Source organism: Microcaecilia unicolor, chromosome 8 (genome assembly GCF_901765095.1).
Source record: "Microcaecilia unicolor chromosome 8, aMicUni1.1, whole genome shotgun sequence".
Taxonomy (NCBI): domain Eukaryota; kingdom Metazoa; phylum Chordata; class Amphibia; order Gymnophiona; family Siphonopidae; genus Microcaecilia; species Microcaecilia unicolor.
In genome coordinates, this window is record NC_044038.1 from 38,509,550 (window position 1) to 38,535,184 (window position 25,635).

Sequence of the window (25,635 nt, forward strand, 5' to 3'; positions counted from 1 at the left end):
AGCTCATTATTCAATTAAACTGTGCATGTAAATTGAGTGCGTGCAATTTTTGGCAACTTTCATAGAATTAGGGGGTGTCGATGTCTGGATTCTGGAAGTCTGTATTTTTAACATGCGCATGGAAGCACTAGCTGCATCGCTTACCTCATTGTAAAAGAAATGGACTGTATGACTGTTAAGCTTCAAGGAAAGAGTTTTCAGGAATGATATATAATAAGCCATAATCTCTTCATCCGAAAAGTCAAATTTGTGGACAATAATAGAATTTACATGATTGTTAGAAAGCAAATAATCTGAAAAATTAAAAAGAAAAAACACGTTATTAGTTATGTGGATTAAACAAATGTAAATAGAAGAAAAAAAATAACAAAGATATCTAAAAAAAGGAGATCACTATAATAGAAGGTATGGATAAGGGTGACGGATTCGATATAACACATTTCTGCGGTACAACCAAAAGCACTTTTATGTATTATATACAGGTTCTTTCTCTGTCCCTAGTGGGCTCACAATCTAAGGGCCACAATATTCAGTCAGTCAGCGTAGAACCTGGAAACTCAATGCCAGGCCAAGTCCGGGTACCAGCACTGAATTTCCAGGTTTCCAGAGCCGGCTAACGCAAAGCCATTTAAGTGCAATATTCAGCACTTAACTGGCTATGGCAGGGGTAGGCAACTCCGGTCCTCGAGAGCCGCAGGCAGGTCAGGTTTTCAGGATATCTACAATGAATATGCAGGAGATAGATTTGCATACCATGGAGGCAGTGCTTGCAAATCTATTTCCTGCATATTCATTGTGGATATCCTGAAAACTTGACCTGCCTGCGGCTCTCGAGGACCGGAGTTGCCTACTACTACTTAACATTTCTAGGGTTACGCAGTGCTGTACAGTTTAACAAGGAAGGACAGTCTCTGCTCAAAGGAGCTTACAATCTAAAGGACGAAATGTCAAGTTGGGGCCTACCCCTGGGCTATGGGGTACCACATAAAGTTATCAGCACATAATGGTCAGTCCTATTGCACTTAAATGGCCAAATGCCAACTCCACCCCCAGAATAGCCAGCTTTCAGATTTCAGTGACAGTAGCTGGTTAAGTGCTGCTGAAAATTGTTAGCCCTGAAAAGGTGATTTAACCGGCCAGGAAGCCGTTTTTGGCCAGTTAAATCACATTGAGTATTGACCCCTATGTTTTTTTGTACCCTTACCATAATAGAATACTCCTTATAATCAGGGGAGGGCAGGTGTGTCCTCAAAATTCTTGAAACAGTAACAAACAATAGTACCATCCACCGTTAAAGCAACACAACCAGTTACTCTGTTCTTCTAGGACTGGAAATGCTTTTGTAAAAAATCATATGCTTTATCAACACAGCTATAACAGGAGACTTAGTCAGCACAACAGATTTTTATTCCAAGCTAAACAGATCATTAAAACATTTTACTGTATAAGACAAGCACCATCTTTCCCCTGCCATCTATGTGCTATAGGGCTGGGGGGTATGGGAACTACTGGAGGTCATTTCTTCATCCCACACTGTCTGAGAAGGAAGCACAGTGCCAGTCTGCTGCCCTTCAAAGCACTGTAATAGTTACTGTTGAGGAATACGTCCAAATAAAAAACAGGAACGCTCAAGTATTCCCCTTAACACGTTAAAAGTTTAATCACAGATTTTTTTTTTGGGGGGGGGGGAGGGGGGGAGAGAAATAGAAAACTGGTTGTTCTACATTGATCTGATAAAGATGTTTGTCTTCATTCTTGTTATACTAAATCATATACTATGGGCCAGGTTCTATATATGGCGCTTTAAAAAAATCCACACGGCAAACATTTCCACCTATGCGTATTCTGTAAGCGGTACCTAGATTTAGGTGCAGTATATAGAATACTAGTAAAAAAGGCCCGTTTCGTTATGAAATGAAACGGGCGCTAGCAAGGCAATCCCCCACCCTCCCTCGCTGTCTCGCTCTGTCCCCTCCAAGTTCCAGACCCCCCTCCCACCCTCCCTCCCAGTTCAAAGCCAGCCAGCCACCCTCCCTCCCAGTTCAAGGCCACCCTCCCTCCCTGCCTTCCCTCCCTCCCAGTTCAAGGCCTCCCTCCTTCCCACCCACCCACCCATTTCAAGGCCCCCTCACGCCCCTCCCACCGAGTTCCAGACTCCCCCCTCCCTCCGATTTCAACACCGCCCCCAAGTTACAGACCAATGGACCCCCCTGCCGCGACCCCCTTGATCCCCCCCTTCCCGACGAAAACAGTCCCCCGCCGCTGTCGCATACCTGTGCTGACTGGGGACCCCAACCCCCGACAGCCGAAGTTCTCTTCTCGTCTGTGCCAGCGTGTTGCTTGCTGAATGATCATCTGTTGAAGTTTCTGTGCATGCGTCTGATGTTAGACGTACGCACAGAAACTTGAACAGCTGATCATTCATGAAGCAACGCCCCGGCGCAGCCAAGAAGAGGACTTCGGCTGTCGGGGTCCCCTGTCAGCACAGTTACGCGACGGCGGCATGGGAGTGTTTTCGTCTGGAAGGGGAGGGTTCAAGGGGTCATGGCAGGGGGATCCAGGGGTCCGTAATGCGGAGGGGGGGTGTTGAAATCGGAGGGAGGGCGGAGTCTGGAACTCGATGGGAGGGGCGTGAGGGGCACACATCATGATGGTGCCTAGCAGACCACAGGAGCCACAGTCCCAGGCAGGACAGGACGTTGAAGGTGATAATTATATATATAGATGCTTAGTTGATATCCTAGCACCTAAAACTATGTGCATCTATTTACACCAACAAAAATGTGGCGTAAATCCCGGCACGTAGATTTAGGTACAGAGGGCCATATTCTATAACACGTGTAAATTTTGGAATGCCCACAAAATGCCCCTTTTTGCCAGTGCACATTAAAATTTAGGCACGTGTTACAGAATACACTTACGGAGTTGTGCGCGTAAATTCTAATTATTACCAATTAGTGCTCTTTATTGCTTGTTAAGTGCTGTTAACAACGCTGATTGGTTTGTTAAGCCAATTAAGCTATGCGCGTTGTTATAGAATATGCTTGGAATTCGGCACACAACGTTAGGTGCGCTATACAGAATCGGGGGGGGGGGGGGTGGAGTATGTGGCACCATATTTATTATCTGCTAATAAAGATGGTTTACATTTTGTAAAAAAAACAGGAACTCTCCATAGGAATCGGTTTTAGAAAGCAAGCAGCACTTCCTGTGGAACACCTGAACAGGAAGGAGCAGAAACCATATGCAGGATTTCCTTTCCCACAGTCCTCTTATTTTAAGAATAAAGCCACTGGTTTCTGACAAGGAGAGAAGCACACAAAGACAGGGGAAAACAAGGCAGTCAGCCCTGTGCCCATTTTCACTATGACGCCAAAAGACATTCAAAGGTATTAATATGTCAGATACCACAATGCAATTTTACCATTCCAAGGGGCCCTAGCTGTGTAGGCGCCTATGCGCCCAATGTGTGTCAATTTTGAGTTACTGCCTGGTTACCACGTGGCCCTTGCAGTAATTTCATTTTTGATGAGCGTCCCCTACACGTGCCGGAAAGTAATTTTTCTTTTCTGGCGCACGGCAAAAACCAGGCGGTAATCATCATTCTACGCGAGTAGACGATTGCCACACGGTTACCATGTGAGACCTTACTGTTAAATCAATAGCTGGCGGTAAGGTCTCAGACCCAAAATGGACACGTGTCAATTTGTATTTCGCCACACGTCCATTTTCGGCAACAATTTTAAAAAAGGCCTTTTTTGCAAGCATGCTGAAAAATGGATCTCCACGCGCCCAAAACACGCGCCTACACTAGCACAGCCCATTTTTCAGCACACCTTAGTAAAAGGGCCCCCAAGTCTCTGACATAATTTCAAATGGGGTTAAAATGTTTTAGATCATAAAACATTTCCACCCAGTTTATTAGACTACCTTATCTCTCAACAATCAGCAGTTGGCATCAGCAACCCTGGCAGTTTCCCTGGTAATCTGCTTGCCATGGAAACCGTAAAGGAGTAAAGTGGGCTTACAGAGTGAAGTTTCATGACTAATGTTCTCAAAAAGGATGTTCAAGGTCTGAAGAAGCTGGACGCAGACATAACGGCCCGATTTCTGGCGCAGGATATTCAGGAAAAAGACAAACATGTTCTTCTCCAAGAAGAAGCTGGAAAAGAATTAGAACTTGTTAGTTATCATGCTGCCCTCTGTCTGGTGTTTGTTGCTCACTAAAACCTGCAAGGAGCCATTTTGAAGAAATATTAAGGAACTTTCGGCATATGCTCCATTACTTCATCTTAAGATTTCTTGCTGTAACAGTATAATTCATATTTTTAGATGGCTTTTTACCACCTTTTAAAAACCACCCCTATTTTCTCACCCTACTTTGCAAGTGTGAGAGCTCAGATAATTTGCCCCAAGTGACAAACTAACTACAAATGTGTCTACCAAGTATTCAGCCAAGCTGACATCCAACAGCACAGATCTTGGCGTTTACCACACACTCACACTTTTGACGTAACACTTAGAGGTGCCCTTCAGGAGCTTGAGTCTTAAAGCATTCCTGATATAATTATTCTACACCTATTTAACTCATGGCAAAGGTATTATAACAATGCTGGAAAAATCCCACAAACCAGATCTCCTAAAATTGAGCACCTGGTGCCTGCTCTGCAAGGCCACAGACAGCAGCTGCCATCAGTGGGTGGGCTGGAGAGAAGCCACTGCCACCAGAACATGAAGAAGGGGCAGAGTGGGAAGAACAAAAAGCAGAGAGATAGGAGGGGAGAGGGTATAAATGAAAAAAAAAAAAAAAAAAAAAAAAGATATGAAGCTCAGAATGGTGGAGAGAAGGACACTTCTGTGTTACTGTATTGTTTTGTTATAGACTTGTGGCTGATTGGTTTTTGTTCACAATTGATTGTCTCTGTCTTCATGCAATAATAAAAATATTTTCAAAAAACAAAAAAAAAAGCAGTTAAAACACAGTTAAACAAGCAGAAAAGGGGAACTCTTCTTCTTTTCTTTTTGAAAAATAGAATTTTTAAAAATACCTAAAAAGGTTTCCCGTGGTCCTAAAAATTGGAGCTGGCATCCAAGGTTTCCAAAATGTTTTTACATTAAAAACTTAAGGGGCCCTTTTACTAAAGCTTAGCGTGTCAACAGAATTAGCATAAGGACTAGATTCTATACATCACACAAATAAAATCAGCGCTAAAACAAAATACGCCTAGGGGTACTTTATATAATAAGTCTAAATTTTCACGTGATTTATAGAATACGCCGAGTGCCCATCCACACAATTAAATTTAGTCGTGGGCGGTTACGCCGGGACCAGAGCTGAGAGAGAGAGAAGGGAAGACTGAACTAAGTGCCGAGCCTGCATGCTTTTCACCGCTGCTGCCGCCGTAACCCCGACGAGGTAAGATGATGACTTTTAAAATTCGGAGGGAGGGAGCCTGGAACTCGAAGGGAGGGAGGGAGGAGGGGGGCCTTGGAACTCAGGAGGGAGGGAGGAGGGGGGGCCTTGAAACTCTGAGGGACCCTGGAACTCGGGGAGACGACCCTGGAACTCGGAGGGAGTGGGGACGACCCTGGAACTCGGAGGGAGGGAAAGGAGAGAGGGGAGGGAGGGGGGCCTGGAACTCAGAGGGAGGGGGAGGGAATGCACCACCTGTAAAAAAAAAAAAAAAAAAAAAAAATTTTCAGCACCCCCAATCATTTTGAAAAGTTGGCTCCTATGCCTCAGGCAATGGAGGGTTAAATTACTTGCCCAGGATCACAAGGAGCAACAGTGGGATTTGAACCTGCCACCTCTGGATTGCAAGACCGGTGGCTCTAACCACTAAGTCACTCCTCCACTATTGTGCCTCAAGGTTTTTGAATTCACTGCCCCATGTTTTAAGACTTTCAGAAAGTTATCTTAATTTTAGAAAACTATAGGGTATGTTTATTAAGCTGCATGAAGCAGTTAGAATGGGCTTTACCACACATTAAATGTTAGCGCGAGTGTGCGGTAATAACACATATTAAAACAGCCAGCACAGTAAAAATCTCATGTTAACTGATTAATAGGCAAGTAGGCCTGATGGGGAGCGATGGAAGAGTGGCTGTCAGTGACAGATAGCACACAGATCATGACCCCACACTAGCTGTAATGAAGAGGTGCTGAAAGAGTGAGGGGAGGAAAAAAAACTGGTGTATCTTACTGCTGGAAATTGAATTCAAACTTGAGAAAAAGTAAACTTAGAGTTCAACAGGTAATTTCATTGTCTTTTTTTGATAAATTAAATTACGCTACATATTTAGCAAAGCAGTTTAGACAATAGCGTTTTAAAGTCTAGTTTAGTATTTTAGGTTGCATTTTAGAGCGCAACGTCAGTTTAGAGCACAGATATCAATGGAGGGAAGCCTCTGTTTAGTGTTTATCACTGGTTTAGAGAGCAGCTTGGTCACTGAAACAAAATAGGAATCTCTTAATAAAAAACTAGAAAGCAAAGTAGGGTCACATTTGTGTTTATCTGTTTGAAATTATTTGCTAGAGAAAGAAACCTTTCAGAGAACATTTGCAAGGGTCTTCCTGTTAGGAAGGAAAAAATAAAGAAACTGATAAATTGTTCAGTTACCTTTCAATTAAAAATAGTGACTAATTAAAGAGAAAAACTGAAAGGTCAGACTAAGTGCACTGTGAATAAAAGAAGTATTATTTATTTATTGCATTTGTAACCCACATTTTTCCACCTATTTGCAGACTCAATGTGGCTTACATAGTACCGTCAAAGGCGTTTGCCCAGTCGGTGGATAACAAATACAAAGTTGTTTAGTGATCGTATGAGGTATAAGTGGAGGGTCGAAATGCATGAAGATTGCGTGTTGTCCTGTGCGATCATAGTCATGCTATGTTGGTAGGTGAAGAGGGTTACGTGGGGTCGTTGGGGTAGGCCTTTTTGAAGAGGTTGGTTTTTAGTGATTTCCTGAAGTTCAAGTGGCCTGTTTTCACAGCTTTTGGGAGCCCATTCCATAGTTGTGCACTTATGTAAGAGAAGCCGGCTGCATAAGTTGTTTTGTATTTCAGTCCTTTGCAATTTGGGTATTAGCTGACATCACTTTAAAAACGCAGCTACATAAATTTAAACAGAACTCAGCTGCTCCTAGTCGTGAACAGGTGCTGAGAGAGGACCTGCTGAGGGCAAGAAACCTTCACTGGTGTTATCTTACTTGCTGGAAATTACATTCAAATTTAGGAAAAGGTAAACTTGGGACTTCTTTTGTTAAATTACTCTACTTATTTAACAAAGAGGGGCATTTTTGATATGATGCAAAAAACCATCAAAAATCTAAATAGGAAAGAAAGTAATTTCAAAAAAGAAAAATGTCTATCTTTATTTCGAAAATACTGTTTTGAACAAGGTTTTGCGATTTAGATGTTTTGTTTTTTGGTCCATTTTCAGAAAAAAAAAAAACATCCAAGTGCAAAATGCACAAAATCAAGCCATTGGGATGTAGGAGGAGCCAGCATTTTTAGTAGACCGGTTCCCCTGACATTCCAGGACAGCAATAGGGCACCCTAGGGGGCACTGCAGTAGACTTTATAAAATGCTCCCAGGTACACATCTCACCATTGTTCCCTTACCTTGTATGATGAGCTCCCCCCCCAAAAAAAAAACCCACTATCCCCAACTGTACACCACTACCATAGCCCTTACGGGTGAAAGGGGCATCTTATATGCGAGTACAGTGGGTTTCTGGTGAGCTTTGGAAAGCTCACAGTTTCCTCCACAAGTGTAACAGGTAGGGGGAGGTAGGAGCCTAGGTCCACCTGTCTGCAGTGCACTGCACCCACCACTAGACTACTCCAGGGACCTGTATCATGTTCTAATGGACCCGAGTATAACATCTGAGGCTGGCAAAGAGACTGGTAAGTAATGGTTTTAATTATATTTTTGGGGGGTGGGAGAGGTTAGTGACCACTGGGAGAATAAGGGGAGGTCATCCCTGATTCCCTCCAGTGGTCACCTGGTTATTTAGGGCACCTTTTTTAGCCTTATTCGTTATAAAAACAGGTCTAGCTCAAAACGTCTTAGTTTTAGTCCTGGACAGTATGGTTTTGTTCCATTATAGCTGAAAAACGTCTAAGTCTTAGGAACGCCCAAGTCCCAGCCTTGACACGCCCCCTTGAGATTTGGAGGCACTTCTGATGGACTTCATAGAAAACCGTCTACAAATAGGTTTCGAAAATACTGATTTGGACATTTTTGTGAGAAAAACATCCAAATGCTGCTTTATGCCACTTTTTAGACTTTTTTCTGTTTTGAAAATGAGCCCAAAAGTCAGTTTAAATAATAGTGTAGCCTTCTAAGTCTCTGTTAGGGCTTTATATAACTAGTGTTTTAGAGTCTAGTTTAGTATTTTAGGTTGCATTTTAAAGCTTGGCATAACATCAGTTTAGAGCTTAGGCAAAATATCAAGAATAAACGATATATAAAAAGAATTTACTTTATTTCAGTTCCAAATGGGATAGCAAGATGAATTATGTAAATCACGAAATCATCCTTAGACAAAATATTTTGTTTTATTTATTAGATAGATGTTTGTTGTTTATTTGAAAAGGCGCTCATGGAGCTTACAGATGCAGCTGTAATATTACCGGGGGGAAGGTTTTTCTAATGGAAAACGTGCTTGGAATGCTGTTTTGTACTCATAATTGTTGTCTTATTTGACTATTGTTTATTGTTTATGTAGATATTCCAAGTTAATAAACAGATTCAAATATAGATAGATATTTGTTATTAGTATGTCTTGATTTTATGGATATTTAATTGTAACTCACTTAGTTTTTATAGGTAATACAGGATAGAAATTTACAAAATAATAAATCGTTTCCTTTCATTTATTGTATTTGTAACCTGCCCATCACAGAAACAAGGAAAAGAACCAATGGGAGCATGGAAGGACTTACTCAAACACCGAGCTATCATTTTGATCTCCCCAGATAAGAATCTCCGTAATAGAGCGAATGGTCTCCACCAAGAGATTTCGATTGTGATCAGTCACTGTGGTGTTTTTCGTCAAAACGTGATACATATACCTGAGAGACAAAAGGCAGACAAAATAAGTCAGAAATGCATGTTTTCCCCATTTACATACAGTTTAGGTTTTATAAAATATATCTTAAATCTTGACCACTGATTCACAAACACTTTGGTGCCCTTTTAATAAGCTGCGCTAAAAACTGACCTGTGCTATGTCAATTTTCCCCTTAATGGCCACTCACTAACATCCCAATTAGCATGTGGCCATTAGTGCATGAGCTGTTACCGTCACCTATTTACTAGGTGGCAAAAGCTTCCATGCTAATCAGCAGTGTGCAGTTACTTTTGCATACAATGGCTTGGCATTAAGAAGAGGGGGGGAATGATCTTTGAGAAAGCCGTGAGTCGGTGGAACATGTTTCATGTCGGGCGCTAATAATCCTCTACAGCCGATAACTTAAGCTAAGAGACAACACATCTTTATTGTTTGACTGTATACCAGTTATTATTGAATGAAGGAAGAATAGAGTTTCACTATAGAAAGTTATGTAGCAGATTTCATATAAACACATTTTAAAAAATGCTATAATGGACCAGTGATGAATTTGGGCAGTTCAGAAAAAAAAATCTTTAGAAGACTCAAGATGTACAAGCTTATTTTTTGGTGAATGTTAAATCATGAAAATTATATACAAGTCTTGAGGGAGTATTTTGGGTAGTTTGTAGTTTCTTTATGACACTATCCTTGCATCCTGCATATACTGCACTACAAAAATCAAATTGGGATAGTACTAGGGTTTGGGCTAAGTTTCTGAAATTTTCTTTTGAGAAAAGGGGTCTAGTCAAATCGCGGGAAGATTGTGAAAAACTACAAGAGGACCATACAAGACTGGGAGTCTAAATGGCAGATGACGTTTAATGTGAACAAGTGCAAAGCGATGAACGTGGGAAAGAGGAACTCAAATTATAACTACATCATGCAAGGTTCAGCGTTGGGCGTCACGGACCAAGAAACGGATCTAGGTGTCGTCGTTGATGATACGTTGCAAACTTCTGCTCAATGTGCTGCTGCGGCTAGGAAAGCAAATAGAATGTTGGGTATCATTAGGAAAGGGATGGAAAACAAAAATAAGGATATTATTCTGCCATTGTATCGCTACATGGTGCGACCACATCTCAAGTACTGTGTTCAATTCTGGTCACTGCACCTCAAAAAAAGACATAGTGGAATTGGAAAAGGTGCAGAGAAAGGTGACAAAGATGATACAGGGGTTGGGACGGCTTCCCTATCAGGATAGGCTGAAGAGGCTGGGGCTCTTCAGCCTGGCGAAAAGGCGGCTGAGGGGAGATATGATAGAGGTCTATAAGATAATGAGTGGAATGGAACGGGTTGATGTGGAGCGTCTGTTTACGCTTTCCAAAAATATTAGGACAAGGGGGCATGCGATGAAGCTGCAGTGTGGTAAATTTAAAATGAATCGGAGGAAATATTTCTTCACTCAACGCATACTTAAACTCTTGAATTCGCTGCCGGAAAAGGTGGTTATGGTGGATAACTTAGCGGACTTCAAAAAGGGGTTGGACGGCTTCCTGGAGGAAAAAGCCATAGAAGGTTATTGAATGGACGAGGGAATACTGTATTTCTAGGATGGGCGGGACAAATTGCTTGTTCTTTTGGCCGCTGTCGGTGACAGGGTGCTGGGCTGGATGGACCCTTGGTCTGTCCCAGCATGGTGATGCTTATGTACTTATTCTTTACAAACTCCATAAGGTTTTAAAGACTTCCTTTATTACTAGAGATACTTGCAGATCAAAAGAAAAGCGTGGATCGATTGCAATACCTAGAATTTTCATGTTCTAGTCTAGAGGGGACTTTAATTGATCTATAACAAATTCTTTGGCAAGGAATGAATGGAATGGATCAGTAAGGACTAGGAATTTATTTCCCTATTTAGTTTTAGTTTGAAGGTGGATGCCCATGATTCCATCAGGTCTAGTCCTGCTTTAACAACATTCAAAATGTTGCTTAAATTGTTATTGAAAGGTATGTAAATGGTCATGTCATCTACATAAATAAGGGTGCTGAAGAAAATCCATCGTTTAACATTCCTACTAAATTCCTTCCTTCTTCTCTCTACTTCTTCCCCTAATTAATCTACTACTACTTAATTTCTAGAGCGCTACTAGGGTTACGCAGCGCTGTACAAATAATATTGCACAACAATAATTGTACCTGACATCCAGGATTAACTGTTACAACAAAACTATGTAAGCCACTTTGAGCCTGCAAATAGGTGGGATACAAATGCAATAAATAATAATAATAATTTTCTTCTAGATTCCTCCCAAGTGGGGCCATGATGATGTTAAAGAGGATAGGAGATAACAGACAACCTTGTGGCACACCACATACAGGAGTCAATGATGGGGAGATGAGACCTATGAATTTCACTTGATATGCTCTTAACTTGAGGAAACTTTTGAACCATTGAAGGACTCTGTCAAATATTTTCTCAATGGAAGATGGTGAACAGTAGAGTGCCACAAGGATCTGTACTGGAACCAGTGCTATTTAACATATTAATAAAATTATCTACAAAATTAAAGTTGTTAAAACACATGCGGACTGTGAAAAACTGCAGGAAGACCTTAGGAAACTGGAAGACTTGGATTCCAAATGACAGATGAAATTTTAATGTAGACAAATGCAAAGCGATGCACACTGGGAAGAATAATCCGAATCATCATAGTTACCTGATGCCAACATACATGTTAGGAGTCACAGCACTCAAGAAAAAGATCTAGGTGTCATTGTACACAATACATTCTCACCAGGGCCTTTACTTTGCTTAAGAGACAACTAGTTCAGAACGTTGCTGGTAAGTATAAAGCTTCCGTACCTGGTCAAAATTTGCTCTCCTCACCATTGAATCAGTTACCCAGGCGACTCATAGGTTCTCCAATACCCACTGCAAACTGGACACCTGCCCCAGCCATCTACTTAAATCCGCCCCCGATCTCTTCATAGAAGACCTCACATCCCACCTAAACTACATGCTCCAAAACAAGGTCTCTTCCCTGAGGAACATGGCAACATCCTACTCACCCCAACACCAAAAGACACTAAGAAAAAAAAAAACAAACGATCTCGCCAACTACTGCCCAGTCGCATCTATCCCACTAGTAGTCAAACTGATGGAGAGTTTGGTGACCAAACAGCTAACTGACTACATGGACAAGTTCTCAATACTACATGAATCACAATCAGGTTTCCGCCCCCTCCATAGTACTGAAACTGTACTAGTCACTCTCCTGGCCAAATTCAAGCATGAAATAGTTACAGGTAAAAGCATACTTCTCCTCCAATTTGACATGTCGAGCGCATTCGACACGGTAAACCACAATATACTACTACGACTCCTAAACCACTTCGGGATTGGTGGAAATATACTTAGCTGGATCAAGGGTTTTCTAACCACCAGAACATACCAAGTAAAATCAAATTCAAACATATCACCACCGTGGAAAGCAGACTGCGGAGTACCTCAAGGATCACCATTATCACCAATACTCTTCAACAACATGATGATCCCACTGGCCAAGTCCTTATCCAATCAAGGCCTCAACCCGTTCATCCATGCAACCTTGTGGGTTTGTACTTATTGTGTTGGGATGAGAGGATGAGGCAGTGTGTTTTTTCAGTGTTCAGTTTCAGTTGAAATGAATTTGCCCATGAGTCCGTGGTGTTCAGACCGAGCTTGATTTTGTTGGTGATTTCTGTCAGATCGTGTCTGAAGGGGATGTAAATTGTGACATCGTCTGCACAGATGAACGGGTTGAGGCCTTGATTGGATAAGGACTTGGCCAGTGGGATCATCATTATGTTGAAGAGTATTGGTGATAATGGTGATCCCCAGACCACACCCTCCCTATCTCAAACAGCCTAAAAATACTCGGCGTTACAATCGACTGCAATCTTACACTTGAGAGCCAAGTAAACTCCACTACAAAGAAAATGTTCCACTCAATGTGGAAAGTTAAACGCGTAAAACTTTTCTTCCCGAGAGAAATATTTCATAACTTAATACAATCAATGGTACTAAGCCATGCAGACTACTTTTTTTTTTTTGTTACATTTGTACCCCGCGCTTTCCCACTCATGGTAGGCTCAATGCGGCTTACATATTGTATACAGGTACTTATTTGTACCTGGGGAAATGGAGGGTTAAGTGACTTGCCCAGAGTCACAAGGAGCTGCCTGTGCCTGAAGTGGGAATCGAACTCAGTTCCTCAGTTCCCCAGGACAAAAGTCCACCACCCTAACCACTAGGCAACTCCTCCACCACTACTGCAATGGAATCTATGCGGGATGTAAAGAACAACTCACAAAGAAACTCCAGACCGCCCAAAACACAGCAGCCAGGCTGATATTCAGTAAAACACGATTTGAAAGTGCCAAACCCCTCGGAGAAAAACTGGATTGGCTCCCAATCAAAGAACGTATTTCCTTCAAAATCTGCACCCTGGTCCACAAGTCCCAGGATACACGACAGACCTCATAGATCTACCAACCAGAAACAGAACCGGATAACCCCAAACATACCTAAACCTCCACTACCCAAACTGCAAAGGACTCAAATACAAAGCAACCTATGCATCCAGCTTCTCCTATATAAGCACACAACTATGGAACGCACTGCCAAAAGCTGTGAAAACAACCTACGACCATCTAAATCTCAGGAAATCACTAAAAACCAACCTGTTCAAAAAGGCATACCCTACCGACCAAACATAAATGCCTAAACTCTGCAACACAGCAAAACCAAAGCTCGTATTTGACACTATATAACCTTCTCTATCTTCGACCCCTATTGTGCCTGTAACACACGTACCTTATTCGACCACAACATCACCTTGTATTTGTTCCTCTACCGGACTTGACGAACACCTTTATGGTACTAAGCAAGCCACATTGAGCCTGCAAATAGGTGGGAAAATGTGGGATACAAATGTAATAAATAAATAATGCTCTTCCATAGATGCTGATGATTTTGCCCTTGTTTTTCAGAAAAAGATTGTAAATAACCAATCTCCTTATGTGCCTTTTCTCACCAATTATTCTCATAGCCATTACAAGACTCAATAGGAGGTGACACTCTCACCAGCTTTAACCAACCAGAATTATCTAAAATAATATGGTCTATGAAATCGGCAACAACCCCATAAGATCCACTTCCAACTGCGTTTTATAAACAAAATTTCTGCTTTCTTACAGGACCAGTGGTTAGTGCAATGGACTCTAAACCAAGGGACACAGGTTCAAACCCCATTATAACTCTTTTTTTGTTCATGTGACCCCCCTAGGACCTGAAAAATACTTACTGTACCTGAACATACACCATTTCAACAGCCTTCAGGCTTGCAGGTGTCATATATTTAGTTAGGTTCAGTAGGTATTTCTCTGTTTCCGGAAGGCCCAAAATTGAAAAAAAAAAAAAAGTAGGACTTGAACCTGGGTCTCTTGTCACAGTTCACTTCACTAACCACTTGGCTGCTCCTCTGACCTGCTTATTGCTTTGTTAAGAATGGCCATAATACCTGCAGATGACAGAGCCTGGTTTTCCTTTCCAGTTTCACTTTTAGGGGAGAGGGAGGGAGACAGCAACCACACTGGTGGATTAAGGAGGTATCATCCCTCCAGTGGTCAGCTGCTCAATCTTTTATTTATTTATTTATTTATTTTAACTTGGATGTGCCGAACAGGTCTAAGGAAAAAAAAACAACATCCATTTTAGACATGGACGTTTCTTCCTGTTCGAAAATCGCTGTTGGACATCCTACTTTTCAGCCCTCCCTAGTTCCGCCCACAACATGCTCCCTTGCTATTTGGATGAAAAGTCCACATTCTGACTTTCCAAAATCAGGATTTAGATGTTTTTAGCAGATGGACATCTTAAAATGCCTAAAAAAAGGTCCATCTGCTTTGAAAATGAGCACCATGGTTTACAGGGCAGTGACAACAGATCTGGGAGATGCTTAGAGAAGAACTGAATAATGATCCAGTTGATGTTTTAAAAAAGCAAGATTATCAGGGAGCAAGTATGTTACTGTAATTTCAACCTAATTTTGTCCACCACTTAATATGAAATAGTGACTCTCGGTCTACATCAACAGTGGTTTATGTTAGCACAATAGCTGGGCAGGAAACTCCCTCTTCAGCAGGCCTGAATGTCACCTTGACGACAGCAGATGCTGCTCAGCAGCACGCAATTAGCTCCTCTGCACATTGAAACCTGGGCTTTGGTCGGCAACAAAAGTGAACCCCTATATGTACCAAGATAAAGAGATTGAACTTAGGTCTCACGCACTACAAAACCACAACCTGGTTCCAGGGTGTTTAGCAGTTAAAAATAGTTTTGTTATCTCCAGATGTTACATTCTTACTTGCAAACAGCCTGATGAACTGGATTAGATGTCAACTGTGTTATAGAATTACTAGGCTCAATTGGTAAAATCTTCAAAAACTACCTTCAGGAACTTTGCTTCCATCTTAAACAAAATAATCTATGCAATGTAAGATACTCTACTGTCATTTACAGCACTACTCACGGTTTCCAGGAAATAAACTGTGATATAGGAGACAACAGTGAACCTAAATTGCTGACGGGTGTAATGGCAACTCCCTGTACATAGTAATTGCAGAAAACACTTGGAACACCCAGACCTGAAACTATAGGTACTGCACTAATGAGGCAATTCTTGTATTTAGACGTTTTCCTGTAACTTTGTTATATGACATCAAAACAATGTTACAGTAACCAAAATAAAATGAAGACTACTGTCTAAAGCTTAATATATTTTTGTTTAAATATTAATATCCAATTAATAATGAAACAGCTGTGCTAATAAAAGAAGCACAGTTTATATCCTAAATTCATTTACAGTCCTCTTTCATTTCATCTGCTGAACTATCTGCATCTACAATCTGATGGTAGAAATCTGTGAGCTTCAGGAATGTATTTGTCGATTAAATTCTGGACATCTTTCACCTTTGTTGCCTTTAGTGGAACAGGTCCAGAATATGCAGGAGTTGTTGGCTATGAAATGTTTGAAATACAGTGGATTCCGGTTAATTGGGACATCGCTTATCGGGGCAGCCGCACTTTGGCCCAAAACCCGGAGAACAGAAACAAAGCACAGTTGTAAAGATGCAACGATTTTGCTTATTTGGGACAATGCGCCATTTGGTGCAGTAGCATACGTAAAACATCATCGATACGTCACCAACCCTTAAGTTTATGTGGGCTGCCACTCTTTGCATACACGTGCTGCTGTGGGGTACGCTGAAAAATGTCAAGGCAAGATCCAACACTCGTAAATAAAATCGCCTTGCTAGAAGAATTGAAAAAACAACAGCCAAACACCAGAGCTTTCAAGTTATCCAGATCCAGGAGGGAGATTTGAGGCCAGTCCTGGATTTCTGCCAACCTCATCCTGGTGAATTATGGGATCGTCAGCGCTGATTTCAATGAGTAGAACCAAGGACTACAAATACCCACACTGCTTTGGGCGATAAGTTTAAAACCAGGACTGGCCAAAAAAATCTCCCTGTTGGAACTGAGTCATATGACAGCTCTGAGGCCCTTTTACTAAAGTTCAGTACGCACTATACAGAGCTGCCAAGTTACCCATTCCAGGAGGGAGACTTTTTGGCCGGCCCTAGTTTTAAACTTACATCCCAAAGCCCAGGATTCTATCCATTGAAATCAGTGCTTCAGGTCCCATAGTGCACCAGGATGAGGATGGCAGAAATCCAGGCCCAGCCAAAAGGTCTCCCTCCTGGAATGGGTAACTTTGCAGCACTGCACTATATGCTGTGCATTCTATTTTATACCTAGGCCACATGGCACTCAATGCATGCTAAACTTTAAGAAAAGGGCCCATTTGGGCTTGAATGGGTCATCATACTGATAAGCACACTTCAAAACAGCACCTTAATGATACCAACAACGTTTAATACCTACCCCATAAAATATTTCTAAGATTAAAACTAAACTATTTTATGTATGGCTGTTAGTGCGTTAATCTGTACATGACAAACCATCAGAAGCTAGAGGCGACATGGATATTGACACCTAAAATTACTATCACCCGACTAATGCTGAAGAATCGGTAGACTTAACTAGAATGATCTAATTGATCAGTAAAATCCAAATGCTTATCATAATTATGCAACAGGAGGGCTGCTGCTATTCGCTTGTAGTTGAGCAGCAATAATTCGATTATCTGTAGAACAAACCGACACTCTGTGAAAGGAGGAAATATATCCAGACTGCCAATATTCATGGAGATTCTGGTGGTCCCACCGGGGGGACAGTCCATCGGTGGCTGGGACTCCAGCTGCCCCCACCCCCCATTTCCCTTCCATCACCCCGGACAGCCATCGCACACCACTTACTTCAAATGGTCCAAGGAGTGAATGCTGCGGGAGGACCTCCCGGGCCCGCTACCGCCCCCCCAGCTTCGCGATCGGCCGAACATCTCTGCCGGCGCCGGCTTTCTCCCTTGCCTCAGTCCATCAACACCGTCCCAGCAACGGCCAGCCTCGGTCGGCAGCACCAGCGACTCAGCCCGGAACTAGGGGCGCCGGGGGTGGTGTCATCACGCGCCGAGCACGCCGGGACTTGTTGTTTATTCGCCCGTCACCGCATCATTTTCTTCAGGCGATGTAAGCCCCCACAAACTACAAATCCCATGAAGCACCGTGCCTGCTGTGGATTACAACAGAGGGGTGGGAAGGAAAGGATGGAGCGTCGGTTGTTTGTTTCCTCCGTTGTGGTGCTGGGCAGGACGACGTCGTGATCCGTGACAGGGTGGGGGAGGAGGATTTGAAAAGGAATAGCGGTATTTATTGCGTGTGGGGGATTTCTGGCAGTTTTCACTATCAGAAGAACAGGGAGTGTGCTAAACCCATCCAGAAAGAAGAATGAGAGGTGCCAGAGAGGGGAAGTGACAGCACAGCATGAAGGAGACCAAGGAGCATTAATACTTGCTTGTGAAACTAACCCCTGCGGTCCTATGTCGGGTCCTTTTTATGTTGAGGTGCTTCACTAATACATTTCCCCCCAGATTCTATATTTGGATTTTGCTCACACCTTTTTCAGTAGTAGCTCAAGGCAAGCTTACTTTCAGGTATCACTGGGTATATCCTTGGCACTTCAGGGCTCACAATCTGTTTGTACCTGAGGCAATGGAAGCTCTAACCAATATGTAGCATGACCAAAATTGCATGCATAAATCTGGGTCCTATTCTGGATTTGTGCATGCAATTTAATTACTTAACAAGCCAATCAGTGCTGATAATTTCCACTTAAGCAATTATTGATACTAATTGGTATTAATTAGAATTTATACACACAACTTGCTAAATATATTCTGTAAGGTGGTGCACGTTAATTCTAATGTGCGTTGCCAAAAAGGGGGTGTGGAATGGGCAGCCTGTGGGTGTTCCACAAATCTATGTGCACAGTCATAGAATACACCTGCTCTGCGCCTAACTTAGGCACCAGTATTTAGTATTTACACCAAGTTTTATTTGGCATAAATGGATGCACCTAGAGTTAGACACAGGCATGTACACTAGGTGTACTCTATAAACCACACCTAATTTTAGACATAGTTTATAGAATACGCCTAGGTGTATTTTTTTGGCACTGATTTTTAAGGCGCCATATATAGAATCCAGCCCTTTACAACTATTTGATGACTGCTGGAGGTTTGTTTGGTCTGCCCCTACTACTTGGTGTTTGGGAGAAAAAAATTGCCAAGTTTTGCTTATGTAGCCTTAGTCCCTGAATAAATCAGAAACACCATGTCTTGCTGAATTTGCTGTGCCAGGGTGAGTGCGTTCTCCTTTGTCAGTCATAGCATCATCTGCAGCTACTACCAGATAATCTGTTTCAGTCTGTTAGAAAATGTGCCAAGATATTGGGGGGAAAAGCACATACGGTTAGGCATCTTATTACTGGGTGGGGAGGGAGGGAAAGAAAGAAATGCTGGACATCTTGGGGGTGGGGGTGGGGGTGTTCAGAGGTAGGGAAGAAGAAAAATACTGAACACTACAGATGGGGGGGGGGTTGAGAGGTATGGAAAGATAGAAATTCTGGGCACCATGGAGAACATAAGCGTTACCATACTGGGACAGACCGAAGGTCCATCAAGCCCAGTATCCTCTTTCCAACAGTGGCCAATCCAGTTCATAAGTCACTGGCAAGATCTCAAAACAGTAAAACAGATTTTTATGTGGCTTATCCTAGAAATAAGCAGTGGATTTTCCCAAGTCCATCTTAATAGTGGCTTAGGGACTTTTTTTTTAGGAAATTTTCCAAAGCATTTTTAAACCCTGCTAAGCTAACTGCTTTACACTTTCTGGCAACGAATTCCAGACTGTAATTACGCATTGAGTGAAGAAATATTTTATCTGGTTTTATTTTATCACGGATAGACATGAATCGCTTGTTTACTCTTTCCAGTAAACAAGCAATTCACGTCTATCCGTTCCACTCCTCAGTATTTTATAAACCTCTATCATATCTCTCCTTTGCTGTCTCTTCTCCAAGCTGAAGAGCCCTAACCACTTTAGCTTTTCCTCATAGAGAGGTAGAGAAGGAGAGAAATACTGGAAACCACAGGTGGGGGTTAAGAGGTAGGAAAGAAGAGAGATGCAGGACACCATGAGGAAGGACTATCGGGCTGTAGGGAAAGCTAGGGGAGATGGTGGGGTTGAAGGGTGGAACTTGGGTCCCACAACCAAAAAGGCATTCCACTACCCCAGGGAAGAGGTGTGGGAAGATAGAAATAGGGGGGGGGGGGAGAAGGAAGGAGTTCAACCAAAGGATAAGTGAAACAACCATGTTTTGAGGAGGGTTTTACATTTTTTGAACGAAGGCTCAGTATGGATATGTTGTGGAAGACTGGCTGCTCCTCTGCATGCAGACTTGTGTCTATATGGTTGTCTACCTGTTTATTACTATTAGTAACATTTCTACAGCACTACTAATCAAACATAGCACTGCACAGATACATATGACAGAGTCTCTGGGGGGGGGGGGGCATTGTCTCCAACTCGGTTAGTTTTGTACAGTAATAAACCCCATTCCTAAACCAGGGTATGCCGAGTATAATCTCAGTCTCAAATTTACTGCTAATGCTGTCCATCATTCTTCGATTGTGCCCAAAGAGAGCTTTTTGTAGTTCATAGAATGTAATATATATAGAGACAACATATCAAGGAGTGTTTGGAATTTCTTTTTCTTTTTAATCAGGCCAGTGGCACTAAAAACAATTGGGATTATTTCTGTAACTTTCTGCCACATTTTCGTAGTACGTGACAATCTCCTTTTCCACACTGTACAGAATAAAAATGTGGCACCGATGCTTCTTTAATCAATGCCATTCTCATATTTTCTCCTTTACCACTAGTTTTCTTATGGGAAGCATTCTTATTATTTGGAATAGAGATGTCCCAGGTGAACACAACCTCTTCATTCTCCACAGTTCTCTTACAGTCATGACCCCAGTCCTTTTCTGATATAACAGTGTTATAGTCCTTGCACAGTTTCCATTCTTTGGTTTGCATTCACTTCTCTGTAACCATTCCTGTGTCTGGTTATGATTGATATATGATTTGTAGAAGGCAGAGAAATAACTTACGGGTTAGAGCAGTAGGTGGGAACCAGAGGACCCAGGTTCAAATTCAACAGCTGCTCCTTGTGGCCTTGGACAAACGTACTTTGCCCTTGGATGGTCAGGAGTAGTGCTGGTAACCTCACCTCACTTACGGCCTGCCATGGAAACCATTACACTTGTGGTAGCCCCCATAAGCTATTCATGGCTTGGTGCATATCCACAGGGATCAAAGAGAGAGAGAGAGATGAGTCACAGAGCAGCATTTTATATTTCCCACTGTAATTATATATTTGCCATTTTCCCCTTGTTTACTGCTCTAACTCTTATAGTGGTTTTATCTCTTGATTTACAAATTCTGTTGCCTCCTTCCCTATCTGTCCTGGTAGGTTCTCACTCGTTCCTTCTATTATATTTGTTGAGGCCAATTCTGGATGTTTGTCTTCATATTTCAGCACCTTTTGTTTACTTGGGTCTGTTGATGCTGATAATCATGCTTATAAGCCTATTCCTGTATCTGCTCTTTGGAGCTTGCAGTGAGGTCAGTACTGAATGGGGGCCCCTACTCTTTGGCTTCTGTTGCTAGACAGCACTGATATTTGTCTAAGGGCCTTATGCACTAAGGGCCTCTCTCTCTCTCTCTCTCTCAGGGGAGGTCAATTTTGGACCTCCCCTGAAGCAGTTCCTTGTGATTGCTGGATTTATTTATTTATTTGTTGCATTTGTAGCCCACATTTTCCCACCTATTTGCAGGCTCAATGTGGCTTACAATGTTCCATCATGGCATTCGCCATTCCAGAGTAAAAGATACAATTGGTATTACATAAAGAACATGGATGACAATAGAATTAAGCAATCAGATATAGAGAGATAATATTTTGCCTGGCCAGATTATACACAGCTGAAATGTATACAATGCCAATTATTTGCACCTCTGACACATGTAATTGCAAGTATTCTCTCAATTACAAGTGCAATTAGTGCCCCCTAGTAGTTGCACATTTTCCACCTAATTCTATAGCTTTGCGAACAGAGGGAGGGGGTCATGGGATCAGCAGTAAAGTACATGTACAAGTTCTTACCACCCATACTGTTGAAATATGTGTTGGCCATAGCTCTATTTCAGCTGTATTCTTAGCATGTCCACATTGTTTTAGGGGGGTATTGTCCCTCCACACATGCTCCCCAGACTATGCCTATGCTTTCCTATGACAATGAGGGCAGATATGAATCTCAGCTTTACTGAAAATCATTTAAATTGGGTAACAGGCAGTATGCTGTACCCTGGACTCGCTGTCTGGGGTTCTTAGACTCTTAGGGCATCAGTGGACGAGTGGCCTAATGGTTAATGCAGTGGGCTTTGATCCTGGTAACCTGGGTTCAATTCCCACTGCAGTTGCTTGTGACATTGACCAACTCACTTAACCCTCCATTGCCCCAGGTACCAAAACTTAGATTGTGAGCCCTCTAGGGACAAAAGAAAGTACCTGCATATAATGTGTACAGCACTGTATACATCTAGTAGTACTACTATTACTACTATTTAGCATTTCTATAGTGCTACAAGGCGTACGCAGCGCTGCACAAACATAGAAGAAAGACAGTCCCTGTTCAAAGAGCTTACAATCTAATAGACAAAAATAAAGTAAGTAAATCAAATCAATTAATGTGTACAGGAAGGAGGAGAGGAGGGTAGGTGGAGGTGAGTGGTTACAAGTGGTTATGAGTCAAAAGCAATGTTAAAGAGGTGGGCTTTCAGTCTAGATTTAAAGGTGGCCAAGGATGGGGCAAGACGTAGGGACTCAGGAAGTTTATTCCAGGCGTAGGGTGCAGCGAGACAGAAGGTGCGAAGTCTGTAGTTGGCAGTAGTGGAGAAGGGAACAGATAAGAAGGATTTATCCATGGAGCGGAGTGCACGGGAAGGGGTGTAGGGAAGGACGAGTGTGGAGAGATGATTAGAATGATTAGAAGTAATGAAACCATTAACCAATAAGGAAACAATTTTCACAGAGCTTACTATCACAGTTCATTGAACCTATAACTGGAATGGAATAAGGGAATATTCTTAGATTGTAAAAAAATTGCATGAACAAACCATATCCCCCCCCCCCCCCCCCCCCCCCCCCCGTTTACTAAGCTGTGCGTCAATACTAACAGAGCCCATTCAGGGGGTCTTAAAAGTGCACTAAAAATTATCATGTGCTAACCATGTAGATGCCCATAATATTCCTATGAACGTATTACCTAGGCATATATTAATACTAAATAGTGAAGGGAGTGCATCAATCAACTACTTCATTATACTCAGCTTCACATTAAATATTTTTAATCAATACATTGAGGTCTAATTAGGCAGTTTTTCTTTCAATAGGATCATCAGATCAGCGTGTGTGCTTCCGTATTGGCTAAACTGAGCCAAGCAGATTTTAAGGGGCACCGCCGCAATCCTCATTGATCCTAGTATAGATATTTTCAAAGTTCATATCTTTCTTTTTATCTATTTTTCTTTTTTTTATGATCTCAGTATTATAAATTATGTAGAGATTGCTTAATTATTATTAATCTTCAATAGAGTACTTAGCTTTCTCAGCTTTAGTAGAGTTCATACTGGAGCAGGGCCGCCGAGAGGGGGGGACAAACGTCCCGGGGCCCAGGCCTCCAGGGGGGCCCGGCGCTGCCGCCGCCAGGCCCACCCTCCGTCACTCCCAGAACTAACCTTAAGCCTCCTTTCACTTCGCAGCAAGCAGCAGCAGGGCAGGCCACTCCTTCCTTCCATGTCCCGCCCTCGCCTGACGTAACGTCCTAGAGGGCGGGGTATGGAAGGAAGAAGGAGAGGTCTGCCCTGCCGCTGCTTGCTGCGAAGTGAAAGGAGGCTTAAGGTTAGTTCGGAGGGCCCGGCTCGATAGCGGGTGGAGGGGGGCCTGGCAACCTCGGGTGGGTGGGCGGCGGGGGGGCCCGGTGATCTTGGGTGGGCGGTGACCTCGGGTGGGCGGGGCCCAGCGATCTCGGGTGGGCAGCGACCTCGGGTGGGGGGGCCCGGGGCGGCCTTGTCCCGGGCCCGGCTCCAGCTCTCGGGGCCCTGTACTGGAGACTCGGTTTCACCAACATAGGTCTATGTTTCGCTGTACGCTGTGTTAAGGTAGTCTCCTATGAAATAAATCAAGGGCAATTTTAAGAGAACATCAAGAGTAAACAAACTATTTCTCATTCCAAACCCTCCAGTTGGGGCAGAAGCCAAATATAAGCAGAGCTGTTTCCTCATAGCGGCATTCTAAGATGGCCACTGTCATATTGAACGAGAAGTTTTATAGATTAAGCAGCCACAGCGTCAATCACACTTCCGGCCTGAACAGCTGTTCAGGCACACGCATACTCTAAAATAATAGGGCATCACTCAAATCAACGTTGTCAATTCAATTTCATGATTTAAACCATGGGGTTCTATAGTATTCAAAGTGAAGATCCAGAATTGTTCTCTGTAATTCAAAAGCTTTTCTAAATTACCACCCTCCCAGCCCTCTTTAACTTGATCAATTATCCGCCATTGTATATCTGTTAAACTATGATGATATTCTGTCCAATGCTGGACCAGAGGTACTTCTATTTTATTAGCAGAGATCCTAGACTTATGTTCAGTGAGTCGTGTTCTTATAGGTCTCATACTACGTCCAACATATATTTTTCACAAGGGCATTGAATAATATAGATCACCATCCTGGTAGTACAATTTGATATACCAGTTGATTTGAAAATACATTTAGATTTAGGATCAAGCCAAGGCGGCCCAGTCATTGAGCTCTGACACCACTGACATTGACCACATTGAGCATGATTCAGAGGCTCCTGTAGAGTGGTACGATAATGCTTTTTCCAGGATAGAATCTCTCCAATATTTCTGGATTGTGTAAATGCTATCAAAGGTTTTTCCAGGAACACAGTATCCAGTTGTAGCAGATGCCAATGCGACATAATACTTTGAATTATATCTTTCACCAGTGAAGAATAAGGCAGCACACAAACTAATCGATTTTGCACTTCCATATTTGTATAATTCAAAAGTAATTCTCATTGAGCATAGCGTGCTCTCAAATAGGCCTTACGCACAATTTTCGGTGGATAGCCTCGTAAAAGAAATTTTCCTGTAAGTTGTTTTGCATGATATTTGAAATCCTCGAGGGAGGAACATAATCTCCGCAATCGAAGAAATTGCCCTACTGACAGATTGTTTTTCAGATGGAGGGGGTGAAAACTATCATAATGTAAATAATTATTTTGGTCTGTACTTTTACTGTATAGTGACGTAATAATCATTCCTTCTATATTCATAATATGAATGTCCAAAAAGTTAATGTACTGCTGATTATATGTGGCTGTAAATTGCAGATTATTATCCAAAGTATTTAACCAGTCTATAAACTGTAGCAGTGTTTCACTCGTCCCTGTCCATATAAAGAATATATCATATATATTCCTATGGGCATCTACACAGCGCACACTAAGGGGTATGTTTACTAAAGTGCATTAGCATTTCTAACGTACCTTTAAATTTAAGGCACGTTAAACGCTAATGCGCCTATACATTTCTATGGGCATTAGCGTTTAACGCACGTAAACCATTTATGCACGTTAAAAACGCTAACGCGCCCATAGCACACCTTAGTAAACATAGATGTAAAAATGCTAGTGCACCTTTATAAAAGGGATCCTCAAAGTGATTGGTTTGTTTTGGCACTATCACGGCTTAGTAAACAGGGGGCCCAGGGCAGTCATTTGTAAGTATTTAATTTACAAAAATTAGACAGTGAAAGAAAGACAGGGTTCTTCCCAAGGAACACGATTAATTTCCCTACAGAGTACATAAAGAATGCAGGTATATATGATTCCTCTTGCCAAAGATTAAATCCAGAGGATGTGCAGGAATATA

At 42.3% G+C, this 25,635-nt stretch overlaps 1 protein-coding gene across 6 annotated transcripts in view; it reads right to left on the reverse strand.

The window, feature by feature from the left end:
- Nucleotides 1-17,660, reverse strand: part of CLEC16A (C-type lectin domain containing 16A) — a 365,691-nt gene extending 348,031 nt beyond the window's left edge. For all 6 annotated transcript variants that reach the window (XM_030211400.1, XM_030211398.1, XM_030211399.1 and 3 more), the window contains exons 1-4: nt 17,485-17,660; nt 8,954-9,082; nt 4,029-4,162; nt 145-293 (exon numbers count right to left, since the gene is read on the reverse strand). In XM_030211400.1, the coding sequence (XP_030067260.1) occupies nt 145-293; nt 4,029-4,162; nt 8,954-9,082; nt 17,485-17,567 (495 nt within the window). In that variant the 5' untranslated portion in view covers nt 17,568-17,660. The remainder of the gene's footprint in view (nt 1-144; nt 294-4,028; nt 4,163-8,953; nt 9,083-17,484) is intronic.
- Between the last annotated feature and the right edge of the window lie 7,975 nt (nt 17,661-25,635).